This window comes from Mytilus trossulus, chromosome 1, assembly GCF_036588685.1.
Source record: "Mytilus trossulus isolate FHL-02 chromosome 1, PNRI_Mtr1.1.1.hap1, whole genome shotgun sequence".
Lineage (NCBI taxonomy): Eukaryota > Metazoa > Mollusca > Bivalvia > Mytilida > Mytilidae > Mytilus > Mytilus trossulus.
The window spans coordinates 88,614,709-88,634,749 of NC_086373.1; the positions used below are offsets into that span (position 1 = coordinate 88,614,709).

Consider the following 20,041-nt stretch of genomic DNA (forward strand, 5'->3'; position numbering starts at 1 on the left):
AATTTCATGATTTATTCTGAAACTAATACGTGGACAGCAACCAACCACATCTTCTGAATTAGTTACTGGCTACTAACTGTGTACAGACAATTAAAAAATGTGGTTTAAAATCAAGTTCTAATCAAGCTAATTTTAAAAGGGGCTTCTGACAATTTGTGCCAATTCAAAAACATTGATCATCGATGAGCTGTGAAGAAAGAATTAATTTTCTTTGTCTATCGTGATTATTAATATAAATCTCTATGCTAAGATTGTGTTTAGTTGTCTTTCGTGATTATTAATATAAATCTCTATGCTAAGATTGTGTTTAGTGGGTGTTGATATATAGGTCTCAAACTGTTGTTCCATCTGCTCTTTCATCACATATTTTCACATATTTTCTTATAAATTGTTTACACAGCTGTCCATACTATATACTGTTATAAGGTAGCACAGTAGTATTTGCATTCCAGAATTTAGGTTGCTCTTTTCTGTACCTTAGTTAATTCAATGTATCTGGACAGTGAGATTGGACAAAAAATATAGTAATTACTGAACATGCTTTCCAAAACTGAGGGATGAATCAGGTGGAGAAAAATATAAAATATAATTTTTGAGATTTTTTTTAAATTTTGTAATCCCTGCACGATAAAAGGCCTAAAAGTACTAGTGGCAGTAGGTTATTAAAATAGACAAAAAAAGTAAACGGTTATGCTACACATTCAAATACATTTCTGAATAGTAAAATGAAAGTATTTCAGTTAAGTGTGAATGAAGAATTTTTGTCAGTGTTAGAAAGCTATTATTATCCCTTATGGGCCAGGAAATACTACTGTACCACCTATAACTTATACTGTTTTTATTTGTAAACCTTTATGAGTAGCTGTAATATGTTTCTCAGCTGTGAAAATTTGATTCTGAGGAAAACCCAAAGTGAAGGGAAGGGTAGTACTGAATTTTAGTATATATTTAAACTCGTAGATGTTTGGGGCATATAAATGTTGTAAATATGCCACACAGCCTTATGTTTGACCTTTGAATAAAATAGTTACTCTTATCAACTTTCCGTTCTAGGATATAATTTTTTACGAATCTTCATAGTAAATAAAAGTGGCACAGTTTTAGCTTAGTTGTAAAGGTAGTTTCTATGGGGAATTGCATTGTCTATATTTACACAAGTGTGAACCTCTTACAAATTGACACTTTTCCATGATTATGTAAACTTTTTTGTGTGGTGTCTTTTTCATCCATTTAGGAGATAACTGTATTGTATTTTAAGCTCCGACAGCATCAATTGGGGATTTGATGGTCGCAAATTAAGTTTACTGGCGACGCGTTAGCGGAGACAGTAAACGGGTATTTGCGACCATCAAATCCCCAATTGATGCCGTCGGAGCTTAAAATACAATATTGTTATCTCCATTCTAATGAAACCGACAGAAAACAACGTTAAAACATGCATTTAAAATCTGTCATATACCATCTACGCATGCACGTACTTCCCATGGCATCCATTGTCAATTGATGCCATGTAAATAAGTGACGTTATCCAATCAAAATGAACGTAACAAACGTTGTTGCATTAGAATTCTTGTTTACCTAACCTAAAAATATGATGCTTGATGTCAGTGCACAGATAAAAGATATATTTTTGTTTTAAAAAATACCAATATTTGAGATATATTATTTAATGCTGTTTTTTGAATTTCTAAATTCAGATTTAAATAAGAATTGTCTAAGCTTATGACACACAATGTCACATAGTTTAAAACAAACTTTTGAAAGGAAGAAAGAAGAATAGAGAAATACAATGTTAGCAGTTTTAGTTGTGTTGGATAGGATTCTATACCACGCCTGAACAATGATTGTGTCAGATATTTTCCTGTAAATAATCATTGATAAAACCTAGTTAACTTAGTTACTCGCTGCATGAGAGGCTGTATGAGACGGATGTCAAAACTGTGTCAGACAGTGTTGTTCTAGTTTCTTCGGCAAAAAGCAATATTATCAAAATTATTTCAGGAAATGTATAAGGCTTTGACATTGTATCTAATTTACAAGACACAAGTATCAACAAAATTTATATAGTCAGCACAAATTGAAAATTTAATAATCAGTCAGAAAAGTCATTAGATCAATAATAATCTTATATGTTATATTTTCTCCAAATTGAATAAAAAAGAAGTTTTGTTTTATTAGAATTACAAAGATATTTTTTGTAACATGAAATCACTAATATCAAGTTAAAAGTGTCCAATCAGAAGTTAGATATATTGATTTATATGGCTTCTGTTGTGTTATTTTATAGGTCTTCTGAAGCTGATAATGAACTGGTATCTATTTTTCATTAGTCATTTTATGGAACCAGATAAAAAATTACTATTGTACTGGAATATAAATTAGCAAAACAATTATTTATTTGTTATGTGAGAAGAAAACAGATATTTGTTTGTGCTTTTGGTATTGATTAAAAGCAGTAGGACAATATAAAAACCATGAAAGAATTCTAAATAAATATGTGTACAATATTGAAGAAATATGGCCTAGCCAGTCCAATGTTTCTTCTGATTACTCTGTTAACCACTTTATGGACCCTGGCAAATAAATTTATTGTTTTATTTGTCCTTAGTTCATCCTTCATATTTTTGTGATATTTGCCACTGGGCATTAGATAAACAACAAGCAAAGAAACAAATATGTCATGCATTGTTTTGTGAGATATTACCCTAAATATATTTGAAAAATGTGCCACATGACATTGAACAAACAACAATCAATGAACCAAATATGTCATGCATTGTTTTGTTAGATATTACCCTAAATATATTTGAAATGTTTGCCACTGGACATTAAGTTAACTGCAATCAATTAGATAATTCAGTTTAAGTGTGATTTCTTCCTAATTACATTAGGCAAATAATCAATCATCTAAATACTTTATGTAATTTCTTGTGTTTCAAATTGGTAAATTCATATAATTTATGGATCAAAATTTACAGTAACTGTTGATAGAAATCATTCAAAAATACAGAAATATTATATAACAATGGAACCTGATACCATAAGTATCTTAAGTGGATACAGAGTCAAAATAACTCATTATAATTATATTTAATTGCACTGTAGGGAAATTGAATCCATTTGTATAAATGCTTCAATAATCAGTACTATATTGCACAGGATTAATGCACACAAATATTGAGTATTACTACCATAAATTCAGAAATTATTGCGATGTTTTTATTAACGTGATAAATGTGACAGTCTCAGGTCGTGTTGCATCATAATTTCAGTAGTGATTTTCCGTCACAAAATGTTTGCAATGGTATTAATTAGAACTTTCATATTACCAGTACTCAGTATTTCTCAATACTAAACGCATTAATTTCTGAATTTATAGTTTTATACTCATCTATATAAAAAAAAGAAAATGTGATATGATTTGCCAACTAGACAACTCTGCACAAGAGACCAAAATGACACAGAAATTAACAACTCTAGGTCACCAAACAGCCTTCAACAGTGAGCAAAGCCCATATCGCATAGTCAGCTATAAATGGGATTAAACATGTAATGTCAAAATTAAGGTTTTTTTAGTATCCATAGACATTATTGCAATAGGCTATTTTCAATATATTTTAAAATTGGTAAACTTAATAATATAGGGTTATTGCATGAATATTGGGGAATATTGTCCCAAGTAGAATTTTATATTGCATGAGCTTGCGAGTGCAATATATGTTCTACGAGGGACAATATTCCCCAATATTCATGCAATAACCCTTTTATTGTATAGCAATATAATATTTGAAAGTATAAATTGGTATAAACTAACGTTTTGTCGTTGATGACGTCATGAATTTTGAAGATTTATTGCACGCTAACTTTTGGTTACTTTCTGTGGAAAATATTATATTGCTATACAATAATATTATTTATTTTTAATTTCAGGTTGGATCACCCAAACATTGTAAAACTGCTTGATGTTTTTGAAGACAAATCACATGTATACTTAATTATGGAATTGTAAGTACATGTATTATATATCCCACATCAGTAGTGGGGAACTTTTAAGTCATAAGTGACCAAGTGTCAGATCAAGATTGATGCATTAGAAAATTTGTGCATATAACCAAACAATAAAGTTTTGCCAAAATCCTTGTTCTCACTTTTGTTGCAATGAGTTTCGGTTAAGTGTATTCTGGTGAGCTGATATTGAATCTACACTTAGTAAATGATGACTTATGTGTTACAAAATAAGGGCTGTTAAACTGTATGAAAATTTTCTTATTTTTTATGTAGTATGATTGCCAGTGAGACAACTTATAACAATATCTTCCACAGTTCAAAATGAAGTATATGTAAGCAATTTTAGGAAAACGTGCGACATTCAAATTAAAAATTTATTCATTTGCCATAATTTTGCATTTAATAGGGAAGTAAGATTTTTTTTACAATGCCAAAACCATAGCCCTGGATATAGACGTCAGACACAGTTCCTTTATTGAGATGAAGTAGAGAGGCACAACATTGCATTGCTAATAGCATTTATTGTTTGATGTTCTTTTTTTATGTCTATGAATGCACAGGAATATGTGAACTGAATTGAAACTTCACTGGGATGAGAAGTTTTCTGTTCAGATGATTTAGCAAAATTATTCGAAAATCATGACAATCAGTCAATGTGTAACATTTTAGTCCTCTGAGATAAATTATAAATGATATTAGGAAGAAACTTGTAGCACAAGTGTATGGTAATTGGATAATATTAGATTTTATAGTGGCCAATATTCTTGTAAGCCGATATTATGTCAGAATTATTTACTGATAATATGTGAGTTAGATATTTTTGTGCAATAAATCCAGTATTTATGGAAGAGTTTGTAGAAAAGTTGACGTCAGAATTATTGAATTCTTTTTCCTTCAGTTTTACACACAATTTAGCAAAAACTTAGTAGGATAAAATCATGGTTTTATTTGTCATCAAGCTTTAAGCAAACTAGTAAACTTAATGTATTGCTTATCCATACCTTATTTGGTTTTTCCCTTAAATCATTTTTATTTTTTCAAAATGATATTCAAAACACCTTTGAAATCATGACTAGGTATTGAGTCATTGCTTTATTCAAATAAAAGTTTGATTTTTTTATGTGCTCTTTGGTTTATGCTAATTAACAAATGTCTATTGCCAATTGCCCTTTTGGTCTGACATTTATATACTTCAAGTGTTCTTTCACATGCAAATGTACAAAACATACTAAAGCACTACACAACAAGTGTACATTTTTTGGCTATACATGTATATTTCATATAAAACTACTCTTTTTCATAAAAAAATTTGTATAGGCTTTTAATCAACTTAGTTCCAATGTAAACAGAATTGATACAAGTTTATTTGCTTATTTTGTAAAATGTTTATTGTGAAGTGTTCATATTTTTTTATGATATGAAAACTAATATTATAAATACTGGTAGTGACAACATCAAACGTTCGCTGTAGGATAAATTCTTTTTTTTCCACATTTATTATATATATAAACTGAGTGCCAATTGAAACATTTTTTATTTAAAAAAAATCATATAATTTTTATTTTATTTATATTAGAACTTTGTATAGTTGGTTGAAAATGAGTTTTAAGACAATTGTCGACATTCAGATTTTTGAGTGATTTTTGAAACAAATGCAAGGTTAGGGTTATTTTGAATGGACATCATCCGATTCTCCGCTTTTCAACATACGCACAATGTTCATAATTTTGTCATTTAAAGCTTGGCTATTGTCATGAATTTTCCCACCCTTATTGATAAGAAACTGCAATAAACATCTGAGAAAATGCCAGGACTTTCTCAGGCAACCAGCGACATGCAGTTTTGGGCATGATCCAATGAAGCCTTTCACAGCATATAATAATTGGAAGACTGAACTTGTAGCATCCACAATAACCCAAATCATCTACAAATTCTACCAAAATTGATCATATAAAGATAAGCCACATCCCGGGATACAAAAAGCAAGAAATGCTCAGCAAGAACGATACATTTGGTCTTTTACGTATCCGATATTGACTCTGATGGTTGTCCAAAGGTCACGAGAGTTTAATGGTGGTCAAGGTAGAACCTTTGGAGCAATTTCAGTAAAGCACCATTTGCACAGAAATTGTTAAAGAGCACCACAGTCTTTCCTTAGTGACATCAAAACGGTCGTCTGGCGTAAAAATTGAATCCTGAAGACCAAAATCATTCATTATGTACCAAGAAGCATCAGTGGTGGTAACATAGACATTTGGCACCCGCCTCAGCCAAAAGTCATGCTTTTCGCCAGATTTTGGTCTGATCAACCAAATTTTGTATCAGATTTGACATGGTTTAGACGATGAAAACCATAACCAATAAATTAAAGTCAGCTTAAGTTTGCTTTGCGGGACAAGTAGAATAACATTCCACTGGATCACATCAAATGTCCGGGATGATCAATTCCACGGCGCTGTCGAGGTTGTGCTGCACCACGGGGTTGTAACATTTTTTTATAGAACTGCGAGTTGATGAATCGACATTGGATGTTTCGTTTACCTATCGCGCCTGAAAGATGACAGTAAAACATTTTTTTTATATCAATCTATTGTTTATATTATTTATTTTCAAGAACAATTTATTTTTAAAGATTATCATTTCTAATATTAATTTTATTTTTGAAAAACCAAGTGTTGCGTTTTCATTGGCACTCAGTATATATATTTCAACCGAATTATAATGTTAAAAATTATACTACATTCACATCAAGAATAACACAAAAATATGAGAAAATAAAAAAATACACTTGAGATAATTATTTGCCTTTAAACATAGGGTTTGTAAACATCCATAAATGCCTTCAAAATAATCAACAACAAAATATTGTTATATGATTTAAATAGTAAAAAAAGCCAAGATTACAAATACTTTTTATTTTTCATAACACTTTGGTTAATCTTGGACTTTGACAAACCTTAGCCAGTATTGTAGATCAATGAAGAAATTCCAGATTTCTTTTTATTGTTTAATTATTTTACAGAGTGACTGGTGGTGAGTTGTTTGACAGAATTGTAGAAAAAGGAAGTTATACAGAAAAAGATGCTAGTGATTTGATACGTCAGATTCTGGAAGCTGTGGATTATATGCATGATAGAGGAGTTGTACATCGAGATTTAAAGGTACTAAAAAAATGCAACAGACAGAAAAAAAATAGAAAAAAGATATAAACTCAAAAGATCATGAAAAGATGTGAATAGTCAGTCTGAAAGAGAGGTACAAATTAGGGAAGGAGCAAAAATAAGAGAGATAGCCTGAAAGAAAGATAGGTTTAAACAAAATCAACAGATATAGGCCATAAGAAAATGTAGATAATAATATGGTGTTTATTGTTTTTATACGACCGCAAATTTTGAAAAAATTTTCGTCGTATATTGCTATCACGTTGGCGTCGTCGTCGTCGTCGTCGTCGTCGTCCGAATACTTTTAGTTTTCGCACTCTAACTTTAGTAAAAGTGAATAGAAATCTATGAAATTTTAACACAAGGTTTATGACCATAAAAGGAAGGCTGGTATTGATTTTGGGAGTTTTGGTCCCAACATTTTAGGAATTAGGGGCCAAAAAGGGCCCAAATAAGCATTTTCTTGGTTTTCGCACTATAACTTTAGTGTAAGTTTATAGAAATCTATGAAATTTTGACACAAGGTTTATGACCACAAAAGAAAGGTTGGGATTGATTTTGGGAGTTTTGGTTTCAACAGTTTAGGAATTAGGGGCCAAAAAAGGGCCCAAATAAGCATTATTCTTGGTTTTCGCACAATAACTTTAGTTAAAGTAAATAGAAATCAATGAAATTTAAACACAATGTTTATGACCACAAAAGGAAGATTGGTATTGATTTTGGGAGTTTCGGTCCCAACAGTTTAGGAATTAGGGGCCAAAAAGGGACCCAAATAAGCATTTTTCTTGGTTTTCGCACCATAGCGTTAGTATAATTGAATAGAAATCTATGAAATTTAAACACAAGGTTTATGACTATAAAAGGAAGGTTGGTATTGATTTTGGGAGTTTTGGTCCCAACAGTTAAGGAAAAAGGGGCCCAAAGGGTCCAAAATTAAACTTTGTTTGATTTCATCAAAATTGAATAATTGGGGTTCTTTAATATGCCAAATCTAACTGTGTATGTAGATTCTTAATTTTTGGTCCCATTTTCAAATTGGTCTACATTAAGGTCCAAAGGGTCCAAAATTAAACTTAGTTTGATTTTAACAAAAATTGAAACCTTGGGGTTCTTTGATATGCTGAATCTAAAAATGTACTTAGATTTTTTATTATTGGCCCAGTTTTCAAGTTGGCCCAAATCGAGGTCTAAACATTGTTTGATTTCATCAAAAATTGAATAATTGGGGTTCTTTGATATGCCAAATCTAACTGTGTATGTAGATTCTTAATTTTTGGTCCAGTTTTAAAATTGGTCTAAATTAAAGTGCAAAGGGTCCAAAATTAAACTAAGTTTGATTTTAACAAAAATTAAATTCTTGGGCCTCTTTGATATGCTGAATCTAAACATGTACTTGGATTTTTGATTATGGGCCCAGTTTTCAAGTTGGTTCAAATCAGGATCTAAAATTATTATATTAAGTATTGTACAAAAGCAAGTCTTTTCAATTGCACAGTATTGTGCAATGGCAAGAAATATCTAATTTCACAATATTGTGAAATAGCAAATTTTTTTTTAATTAAGAGTTATCTTTCTTTGTCCAGTATAGTAAGCAAGAAATATCTGCAAGATTTTTTTTTAATTGGAGTTATCTTTCTTTGTCCAGAATCAACTTAAATCTTTGTTGTATACAATATACAATGTATATTCACTTTTTCTACCAACTGATAAATTTAAATAATCTTTACCATACATGTGATTCTTCCGGCGGGAGTCAAAATCTCCCGCTTTTAAGACCCTCTTCCGTCCCTCCCGTTTAAATTTGAAATCTTCCGCTTTTTGAAAATGTCAACCTCGAAAAAATTTCAGTAGAAATTTTTGTTTACAAAAGTGGTACTGACAGAGAAAAAGTCCGAGAAACTCGAAATTCATATCGGAAAAGTCCGAGAAAAACGGAAGTTTCCTTTAACTGTTTTGATGTCAAAAGGTAAATAGCCTCGAGTTATCTATGAAGGTGTTAAGGATTAGACTGTGTATACAGCAATAAAAGAGTATTGGTAATTACCTGGTGATCAACTAGCAAGTTTAAGACACATGCCTTGATGATTAAAAGTGAAATACTGACAATGGATTAATTAAAGTTGTATAAACTGTAAAACAACGACTTTTTTGTGATGCTGTTAAAAACATTGAACAGTTGTATTACTTAACCTCACGACAAATATCTTAATGAACTGAGACATGATATGTATGTCTACTACACTTGTTGCAAAGCTGACTATGGTGACTCTAATGACTTGACCTAACATATGGAGACAACAAACCCACCAGAAAGCTCACAACTCTATCAATTCAACACCACAGTTCAGTTAGTGGTACCAAAATTAACAATGATTCTTAAGCAGAGATACTTTTTACCACCTATATATGAAGGCTGATCACTTTATCTTGAACTTTATATATATATAAATAAATAAATATTTAAAAACACCTGATCTTCTATTTCTATCAAGTAAAAATGGCTATGGAGTTATAAAATCATTAACAAAAAAGGAAAATATGCAGTTTAAACACCAAAAAACCATTGTGTACGTCGATAAAAATGTCGATAAAAAATCTCCAGTTATGAGGCCCAAACTCCAGCTGAAAATTTCCAAATCTCCAGTTGTGACTTGACAACTCTGTCACATGTCTGCTTTACCATTCAGTGATAACAAGCAGTTTTTTTACATCTTAATATTTTATGATGTATTTAAATGAGTAGTAATTGTTGCAAACTTCATTAGAATATTTTAATTGAAATTAGTTTTGGAATAAGGGAAAGGGGGATGTGAATAAAAAATTGGGTTCATTTTTTCTCATTTGAAATTTCATAAATAAAAAGAAAATTTCTTCAAACATTTTTTTGAGAGGATTAATATTCAACAGCATAGTGAATTGCTTTAAGAGAAAACAAAAATTTTAAGTTCATTTGAATACATTCATTCTGTGTCAGAAACCTATGCTGTGTCAACTATTTAATCACAATCCAAATTTAGAGCGGAATCCAGCTTGAATGTTGTGTCCATACTTGCCCCAACTGTTCAGGGTTCAACCTCTGCGGTCGTATAAAGCTACGCCCTGCGGAGCATCTGGTTATCACCTGACTTTCTCACTTATTATGAGTAATAAAATCATTGCAATGTCTACATGTCCTTCAGACATGATCATCTTGACCTCATTTTATGGATCAGTCATGAAAACTCAGTTTTAGTTGAAGTTGATAAATCCATTTTATGAATCTATCGTAGTGTCTGTCTGGCATGGTTCATCTGACCTTGAATTTATTTTTACTGGTCTTTGATCATGCCAAGTTTATGTGATATCTGTAGTACAACCTTTAACATGAAGAATTTCAACATAAAATTCAATTAAGATCAGAAAAGCTGATGAAACCTTTCAGTGTGTGCACTCTTGTCATATAAAATGACAACCTGATGTTTGTAATATGTGCCACTGTACATTAAATAATAATCCATCACTTTGTTCATTATCATTTGATGAATGTGGAAAGTATGTCTATATAATAGGTAAACAGTTCAGACATAAAGATCATCTTAACTCCAATATCTTTCCTAATAAGAAGAACAATATGAGGAAGTCTTGATCAGTATTATTCTAGATAATTGTTATTCAAAGTATCTGATTTGTCTAGACATTATTATTGTTTTTGGTTACCAATTTAAAAGAAGAAAAGGAGCTACCAAAGCATAAACAAAAGATTTTTTTTTTTTAAATCAGAAATTGACCCATAATTGCAACCTTAGGGAAGGTCTATGTCAAAATGGTTTTTTTTAACAAAGATCAAAAATTAAAATGTCTTTTTTAATGAGGTTAGAGAAAATCCTTTTTTTTTAACCTCTTGGCCACAATTATTTTGCTTATTTATAATGTTGTTGAAATGAACAAGGAAATGGGTAATGAAGGAAGTAATTTTGTGGTGGGAGAAATAATTGAGTTCTAATATGCTGATATGTGTTAGGGCTAATTATGTTTTGCATGTTCTGTATTTTTATTCTATTTAAAACATTACAAAAAATTAAACTGATTCTTTAAAATATTTTGAATCATACTTAGGAGTTCTAGTACATTATATATCTTTTATAACATTAAAATGTATTTGGACAAAGTAAATTATACTTGAAAAAAGAAAAACTTATTACCAGAAAATAGAATTGTAGCATTGCATTCTAACAATCAAGTTCAGAATTAAATCAGAATCCCTGGCTTCCTGTTCAATATAACTTCAAGATATCATTATAACTAATCTGGTTTTATTACTCTGATTCCTTGGAGACAAAAATAAATTTCAATCAACACTTTATTATTGAGTAAGCTTGACATCTTTGCCTTATAAGATAAAATGGGCAGACCACGTCTTTTGAGATACATATTAAGTGTGAATAAACTTGTTTTCCAATGTCTGTTCAATCAGTCATCTTTTGATTTATTGTACAACCAACTCTAATAATTTCAAAAGTCTGAATAACACTGCTTTATGTTATTATTTCTCAAAGGGAATGAATATTAAAATATACTATATATCATGTTATGGTTCTGTTTTGAAGCTATTTTAATCTGAACTCCAACTTACTAGGCTTCCTTTCATCAGGTACATTTCAGCTTTTTCCATTCCTTTGGTGTTGATGGTCATAAACTGTAGGAAAAAAAATCCTCTGCTTTAGAACTAAGAAGGTTTGGTACAAATTTTGACAAAATTATCCTTTTTAAGTGTCTAGTTTGACAGTTGAATTGATTCTTTCTTTTCTGGCATGAATTGGAAAGATGCCCTCATGCCATACAGTTTATTATACCATTTCTTTCATAACCTGTATCTTTGCTTCATTTTTAACCGGATTTTTGTGACAAAAATGTTGGTTATTGATATGGGGATGCTCGGCGGGCGGGCGGGCGGTTGGGCGGACGGGCGGTCGGTCAGGTGGGCGGCAATCAAATGTTGTCCGTGCATTAACTCATGAACCGTTCAACCAAAGCTTATAAAATTTAAATATGTTGTTACTGACAACTAAATGAAGGTCAAGTTCAATAATGGCGATTTTAACTTTTACCGTTAAGGAGTTATGGTTCTTGAAAGATTGAAAAATGGTGTTTCCAGTCGTGTCCGTGCATTTACGCATGAACTGTTCTACCAAAGCTTCCCAAATTTTAATATGTTGTTACTGGTGACAAAATGGAGGTCAAGTTCAATAATGACGATTTTGACTTTAACTGTTCAGGAGTTATGGTTCTTGAAAGATTGAAAAATGGCGTTTCCAGTTGTGTCCGTGCATTTTCTCATGAACCATTCAACCAAAGCATTTCAAATTTTAATATGTTTTTATTGATGACAAAATAGAGGTTAAGTGTTTAGGAGTTATGGTTCTTGAAAGATCGTAAAATGGTGTTTCCATTTACGTTGTTGCATTTACTCATGAACCATTCAATCTAAGCTTTTCAAATTTTAATATGTTGATACTGATGATAAATAGAGGTCAAATTTGATTTTCACTTTCACCAATCATCAGTAATGGTTTTTGTGATATTGCCAGGACACAAATAAATGCTAATAAATCTGGTTTGCTGTCGTTGTGACAGCCTCTTGTCTGTTTCTTTAAATGTCTGCTTATTTTTTTTTCTTCTTCCCAGAATTGGATTTCATAAGGTGATTTCTGCATTTTTCATAGCTTTAAAATGCCTTTTAAAACAGCAATATAAAAAAGAAGATGTGGTATGATTGCCAATGAGACAACTATCCACAAAAGACCAAAATGACACAAACATTAACAACTATAGGTCACCGTAGGGCCTTCAACCATGAGCAAAGCCCATACTGCATAGTCAGCTATAAAAGGCCCCGATAAGACAATGTAAAACAATTTAAACGAGAAAACTAACGGCCTTATTTATGTAAAAAAATGAACGAAAAACAAATATATAACACATAAACAAAAGACAACCACTGAATTACAGGCTCCTGACTTGGGACAGGCACATACATAAATAATGTGGTGTGGTTAAACATGTTAGCTGGAATGCATTCTTTGGAATAGAAGAAAAATTTATCAGAATTATGTGAAGATCCCAGTTGAGCCATTAGTTAATGTTAATTCAAAAAGTTAGGCTATTCGATATAGTAATTGACATTTAAAACATGGTCCCTCAAGTCTTAATTTCAACTGTTCAAAAATTCTAAACTTTATACAATATAATCTATTCAAAGAACAAATGGGAACGGTTAGACCTCATTTATTTCATGTTAATCTGATCATATACATTAATCTCGTAGTGACATAATCAATTCAGTCAAATGTTATTGCTGAAAGTTATATTTTTATGTTTTAATCAGAAAAAAAAATATTTGGCTATACTCTTTAGAGAATTTTAAAAAGATCGTAGAAACACTACAGCTTGAGTCTTACATTAGTCATAAAGAATAATAATACTGTTTTTGTGTCTCATGAAGAGTTTGACTCCTGACATTAGAAAGACATCAATAAAGGTTTCAAGATGATATTAAAATAAACTTATAATGGTTTAAAGATGATATTGAAAAAAATGATAATGGCCTCAAGATCATTTAATTTTTTTTTATTAAAGATGTCAAGATGACATGTTTTTGTCGAGCCTGCGACTTTAGTCGCAGAAAGCTCGACATAGGGATAGTGATCCAGCGGCGGTGTTAGCTCACTTCTTAAAAGCTTTATATTTTAGAAGGTGGAAGACTTAGATGCTTCATACTTTGTATGTGGATGCTTCATGTTACGAAGTTTCTGTCAGTCACATGTCCAATGTCCTTGACCTCGTTTTCATGGTTCAGTGACTACTCGAAAAAAAAGTGAAGAATTTTTTGTAATGTTAAATTCTCTCTTATTATAAGTAATAGGATAACTGTATTTGGTATGTGCGTACCTTGCAAGGTCCTCATGCCTGTCAGACAGTTTTCATTTGACCTCGACCTCATTTCATGGATCAGTGAACAAGGTTAAGTTTTGGTGGTCAAGTCCATATCTCAGATACTATAAGCAATAGGTGTAGTATATTTGGTGTATGGAAGGACTGTAAGGTGTACATGTCCAACTGGCAGGTGTCATCTGACCTTGACCTCATTTTCATGGTTCAGTGGTTATAGTTAAGTTTTTGTGTTTTGGTCTGTTTTTCTTATACTGTATGCAATAGGTCTACTATATTTGGTGTCGTGAATGATTGTAAGGTGTTCATGTCTAGCTGACAGGTATCATATGACCTTGACCTCATATTCATGGTTCAGTGGTCAAAGTTAAGTTTTTGAATTTTGTCTTTTTTCTAATACTATATGCAATATGTCAACTTTATTTGGTGTATGGAAATATTTTATGATCTATATGTCAGTGGCGCAGGTTTTATTTGACCTTGACCTCATTTTCATGGTTCATTGCTCTGTGTTAAGTTTTTGTGTTTTTGTCTGTTTTTTTAGCTCACCTGGCCCGAAGGGCCAAGTGAGCTTTTCTCATCACTTTGCGTCCGGCGTCTGTCGTCGTCCGGCGTCGTCGTCGTCGTCCGTCGTCGTCCTGCGTCCGGCGTTAACTTTTACAAAAATCTTCTCCTCTGAAACTACTAGGCCAAATTAAACCAAACTTGGCCACAATCATCATTGGGGTATCTAGTTTAAAAATTGTGTCCGGTGTCCCGGTCAACCAACCAAGATGGCCGCCATGGCTAAAAATAGAACATAGGGGTAAAATGCAGTTTTTGGCTTATAACTCAAAAACCAAAGCATTTAGAGCAATTCTGACATGGGTAAAATTGTTTATCAGGTCAAGATCTATCTGCCCTGAAAATTTCAGATGAATCGAACAACCTGTTGTTGGGTTGCTACCCCTAAATTGGTAATTTTAAGAAAATTTTGCTGTTTTTGGTTATTATCTTGAAAAATATTATAGATAGAGATAAACTGTAAACAGCAATAATGTTCAGCAAAATAAGATATACAAATAAGTCAACATGACCGAAATGGTCAAATGACCCCTTTAGGAGTTATTGCCCTTTATAGTCAATTTTTAACCATTTTTCGTAAATCTTAGTTATCTTTTACAAAAATCTTCTCCTCTGAAACTACTGCGCCATATTACACCAAACTTGGCCACAATCATCATTGGGGTATCTAGTTTAAAAATTGTGTCCGTTGACCTGGTCAACCTACCAAGATGGCTGCCATGGCTAAAAATAGAACATGGGATAAAATGCAGTTTTTGGCTTATAACTCAAAAACAAAAGCATTAAGAGCAAAACTGGCATGGGTTAAATTGTTTATCAGGTCAAGATCTATCTGCCCTGAAAATTTCAGACGAATCGATAGTCAATTTTTAACAATTTTCATAAAAATTGTAAATTTTTACTAACACTTTCAACTGAAACTACTGGGCCAATCATTATAGATGGGGATATATGTACGCAGCAAGAATGTTCAGTAAAGCTAGATCTACAAATATATCACCATCACCAAAACACAATTTTGTCACGAATCCATCTGTGTCCTTTGTTGAATATTCACATATACAAATGTACCAAGGTGAGCGACACAGGCTCTTTAGAGCCTCTAGTTTAAACTATAAGCAATAGGTCATCTATATTTGTTGTATGGAAGAATTGTTAGCTGTACATGTCTGCCTGGCATGGTTCATCAGACCTTGACCTCATTTTCAAGGTTTAAAGGTCAATGTTTAGTTTTCTTGGTTATTTAAATTTATGTGACAGTTGTAATAAAGCTTTATATTTAGGACTATCAACATAATATCAATGATTCGCAAAGAAGGCGAGACATTTCAGTGTGTGCACTCTTGTTTTTAAAAGATGACACCTTAAAAGGTCATCATGAAATGTGTTTATGAATGATTCATCAAAAAACAAATAGCCATTCTTATTACAGCTGATTTCAGTCAGTATGTAGCTAATGGTAATATCTTTGGTTAGCTTGCTTGTTAGCTGAAGCGTGAAGTCATTGCTAGGTAAGGTATACTACCCTCCTTTTAAAGTCGCTTAGTCCTACAGAGAGATAGATTGGTTATCTGTTGGGCTAGTCTACTATTAAAGGAGGGTAGTATACCTTACCTAACAATGACTTCAAGGTTCAGCTAACAAGCAAGCTAACCAAAGATATTACCATTAGCTACATACTGACTGAAATCAGCTGTAGAAGTTCTGTGATCTCTATACCAATAAATATTTATATCTTTTAGCCTGAAAACCTATTGTATCACAGTGCTGATGAAGACTCCAAAATAATGATCAGTGATTTTGGTTTATCAAAGACAGAAGAATCGGGAACCATGGCAACCGCCTGTGGAACACCAGGATATGTGGGTTAGTAAGGTGGCTGTATGTAAGAAATAAAAAATTGCATAACAAGGCCACTCAATGAATGTTACTCCAGAAATCTGCCATGAACACTAAAACTGTATATTCCTGTTATATGATTTTGCTTGATCTTTAAAGCATAAGGACAGATTTAAAGAAAGAGAGTATTATAAAAACTTATATGAATTAAGTTCTACAGCAAACATTTCACTCATATACTTACATCTGAAGGGGTGGAAAGGTGAGACTAACTATGGTAAATGATAAATATAAAATACTTCATTTTCAATCTTTTGCAATTTTACAAATTTGAGTGAGAAAATTACAGATTTTGGACTTATTTTGTTTCTATTTACAGCTCCTGAGGTATTAGCACAGTTACCTTATGGTAAAGAGGTGGATTGCTGGTCAATAGGAGTAATAGCTTATATTTTGTGAGTATAAATAAAATTGATATAAGAAGATGCAGTATGAGGTCCAACTCTCTCATCCAAGTCACAATTTGTAAAAGTAAGCCATTATAGGTCAAAGAACGGTCTTCAACACAGAGCCTTGGCTCACACCAAACAGCAAGCTATAAAGGGCCCCCCAAAAAAGACTAGTGTAAAATCCTTCAAACAATAACAATAGATAAAAACTCAGTCAAAGTTACTGGTACTGGAATGTTTGATTCATTAATTCTTTTTCCATGCTGATTCTCAATATATCTTGCAGATTTAGCGCTAAGCAATTTTTTTTAGGGAGTCTGAAATATTTCTTACTTTCAGAGGTATTCCATTCAATTATACCAGTACTGTGTGCCTTACAATATGACTTACTGTTTATGTAGGTGACCACAAACACTATCTAATATAAACAAAGGTTGACCAAACTACCATATGAAACTCTTTACAAACATGAATAGAAATATAAAAATAAGGAGAAATGGTATTATTGTGAATGAGACAACTATTTAACAAAGTTCAAATGAAGTTGATGTAAGCAATTATAGGCAAAAATGTTTTAATATTGAAGCAATAATAAAGTACTTCAAACATTTATAACTAGCAGTTTTAATATCAAAACAATAACAAGTGTTAATCTGTAGTTATTGGTTATCACAGTTTAACCTTAACATTAAACAAGTATGTGTTAATATAAGGGGGCAATAGTCTACAGTATGCCATCTTAAAAAGTGAGCTGGTATTTTTGTTATTACCAGTATTTTGTACAAAACGACCATTTTCACAAAATTTCTACTGGATTTGTATCTGAATTAATTTGTTCTATTGAATGCAGAGTTATATAAAAATTAGTTGAAACTGAAAAAGTTTCTGCTTTTAATGATGAAAATTTTATGAAACTGGACTCATTAAGGAATTAGTCAATCATTATATATAAATATAATGTAGTATTGATATTAATGTTAGAAATAGAACAGGATGAGCAACAAAATGATTTATGTATATGTTTGATTTTTTATTAGTGATATTCATTTACAACATGTTTAAAGAATTGATAATTATTGCAATAAGATTCTCTGAAGAAACGTAAAGTTGTTTTGCCTAACACTGATAATTATTTCAATGAGATTCTCTGAAGAAAAGTTGTTTTGCCTAACATTGATGAGTATCACATTTATATCCTCTGAGAAATGTGAGTTAAGTGGGCCTCACATTAAAAATTATAACATTAATTTAAATTCTATGAAGAAAGTAAATTTTCCCAACATTGATAATTGTCAAATCCAGATTATCTAAAGAACATTACAGTAAGTTTGTCCTGCATTTTTAATTATCACATTTAGATTCTCAAAAGAAGGTGAAATAAGTTTGCCCCACATGGATTATTATCACATTTGGATTATCTAAATATAAAAAAGAAGATGTGGTATGATTGCCAATGAGATAATTCTCCACAAGAGACCAAATGACACAGAAATTAACAACTATAGGTCATTGTATGGCCTTCAACAATGAGCAAAGCCCATACTGCATAGTCTGCTATAAAAGTTTGCCCCACATTGATTTTTATCTCATTTAGATTTTCAAAAAAAATGAAATTGGTTTGACACAAACTCATAACTGTCACATTTATTTTCTCATCAGAATGGCAAAATTGGTTTGCCAAATAACGAAAGATAATAAAAATCTAAAAATAATTCATTGCTTCAGTCACTATATAAGGGTGCAATCAACAGTTTCTTTCTATGACGTCATATTTTGAGGGACCATTTATAATTGACCCTTAGTGGTGTTAATGTTAATAAAGATACTTGTATAAAACTAAATATCATTAGAATCAGAATTTTCTCTAGTTATACGACCGCAAAATTTGAAAACATTTTCGTCGTATATTGCTATCACGTTGGCGTCGTCATCTGCGTCGTCGTAGTCGTCGTCCGAATACTTTTAGTTTTCGCACTCTAACTTTAGTAAAAGTGAATAGAAATCTATGAAATTTTAACACAAGGTTTATGACCACAAAAGGAAGGTTGGGATTGATTTTGGGAGTTTTGATCCCAGCATTTTAGGAATTAGGGGCCAAAAAGGGCTCAAATAAGCATTTTCTTGGTTTTCGCACAGTAACTTTAGTTTAAGTAAATAGAAATCTATGAAATTTTGACACAAGGTTTATGACCACAAAAGTAAGGTTGGGATTGATTTTGGGAGTTTTGGTTCTAACAGTTTAGGAATTAGGGGCCCAAAAAAGGCCAAAATAAGCATTATTCTTGGTTTTTGCACAATAACTTTAGTTTAAGTAAATAGAAATCTATGAAATTTAAACACAAGGTTTATGACAATAAAAGGAAGGTTGGTATTGATTTTGGGAGTTTTGGTCCCAACAGTTTAGGAATTTGGGGCCCAAAGGGTCCAAAATTAAACTTTGTTTGATTTCATCAAAAAATGAATAATTGGGGTTCTTTGATATGCCAAATCTAACTGTGTATGTAGATTCTTAATTTTTGGTCCCGTTTTCAAATTGGTTTACATTAAGGTCCAAAGGGTCCAACCTTAAACTTTGTTTGATTTTGACAAAAATTGAATCCTTGGGGTTCTTTAATATTCTGAATCTAAAAATGTACTTAGATTTTTAAATATTGGCCCAGTTTTCAAGTTGGTCCAAATTGGGGTCCAAAATTAAACTTTGTTTGATTTCATCAAAAATTGAATAAATGGGGTTCTTTGATATTCCAAATCTAACTGTGTTTGTAGATTCTTAATTTTTGGTCCAGTTTTCAAATTGGTCTACATTAAGGTCCAAAGGGTCCAAATCGTAATGTGACATAAACCTATGTTGTGTCAACTATTTAATCACAATCCACATTTAAAGCTGTATCAAACTTAAAAGTTGTGTCCATACTTGTCCCATCTGTTCAGGGTTCTACATCTGCGGTCGTATAATGCTGCGCCCTGCGAAGCAACTGGTTTATAATGAAATAAAAATAAATTGTACTTTTAATAGTATCAAAAAGTTTTATCCAGAGAAAATGGGAAAAACATTGCCTAATCTATGCATAAAAAACATGAAATCAGGCCATA

General features: G+C 31.7%; 1 protein-coding gene across 1 annotated transcript in view; it reads left to right on the top strand.

Annotated features, from left to right (window-relative positions):
• Positions 1 to 20,041, top strand: part of LOC134688709 (calcium/calmodulin-dependent protein kinase type 1-like) — a 66,168-nt gene that overhangs the window by 32,456 nt on the left and 13,671 nt on the right. The window contains exons 3-6 of the mRNA XM_063549449.1: positions 3,931 to 4,005; positions 7,031 to 7,169; positions 16,403 to 16,526; positions 16,879 to 16,954. Coding sequence (XP_063405519.1) covers positions 3,931 to 4,005; positions 7,031 to 7,169; positions 16,403 to 16,526; positions 16,879 to 16,954 — 414 coding nt within the window. The remainder of the gene's footprint in view (positions 1 to 3,930; positions 4,006 to 7,030; positions 7,170 to 16,402; positions 16,527 to 16,878; positions 16,955 to 20,041) is intronic.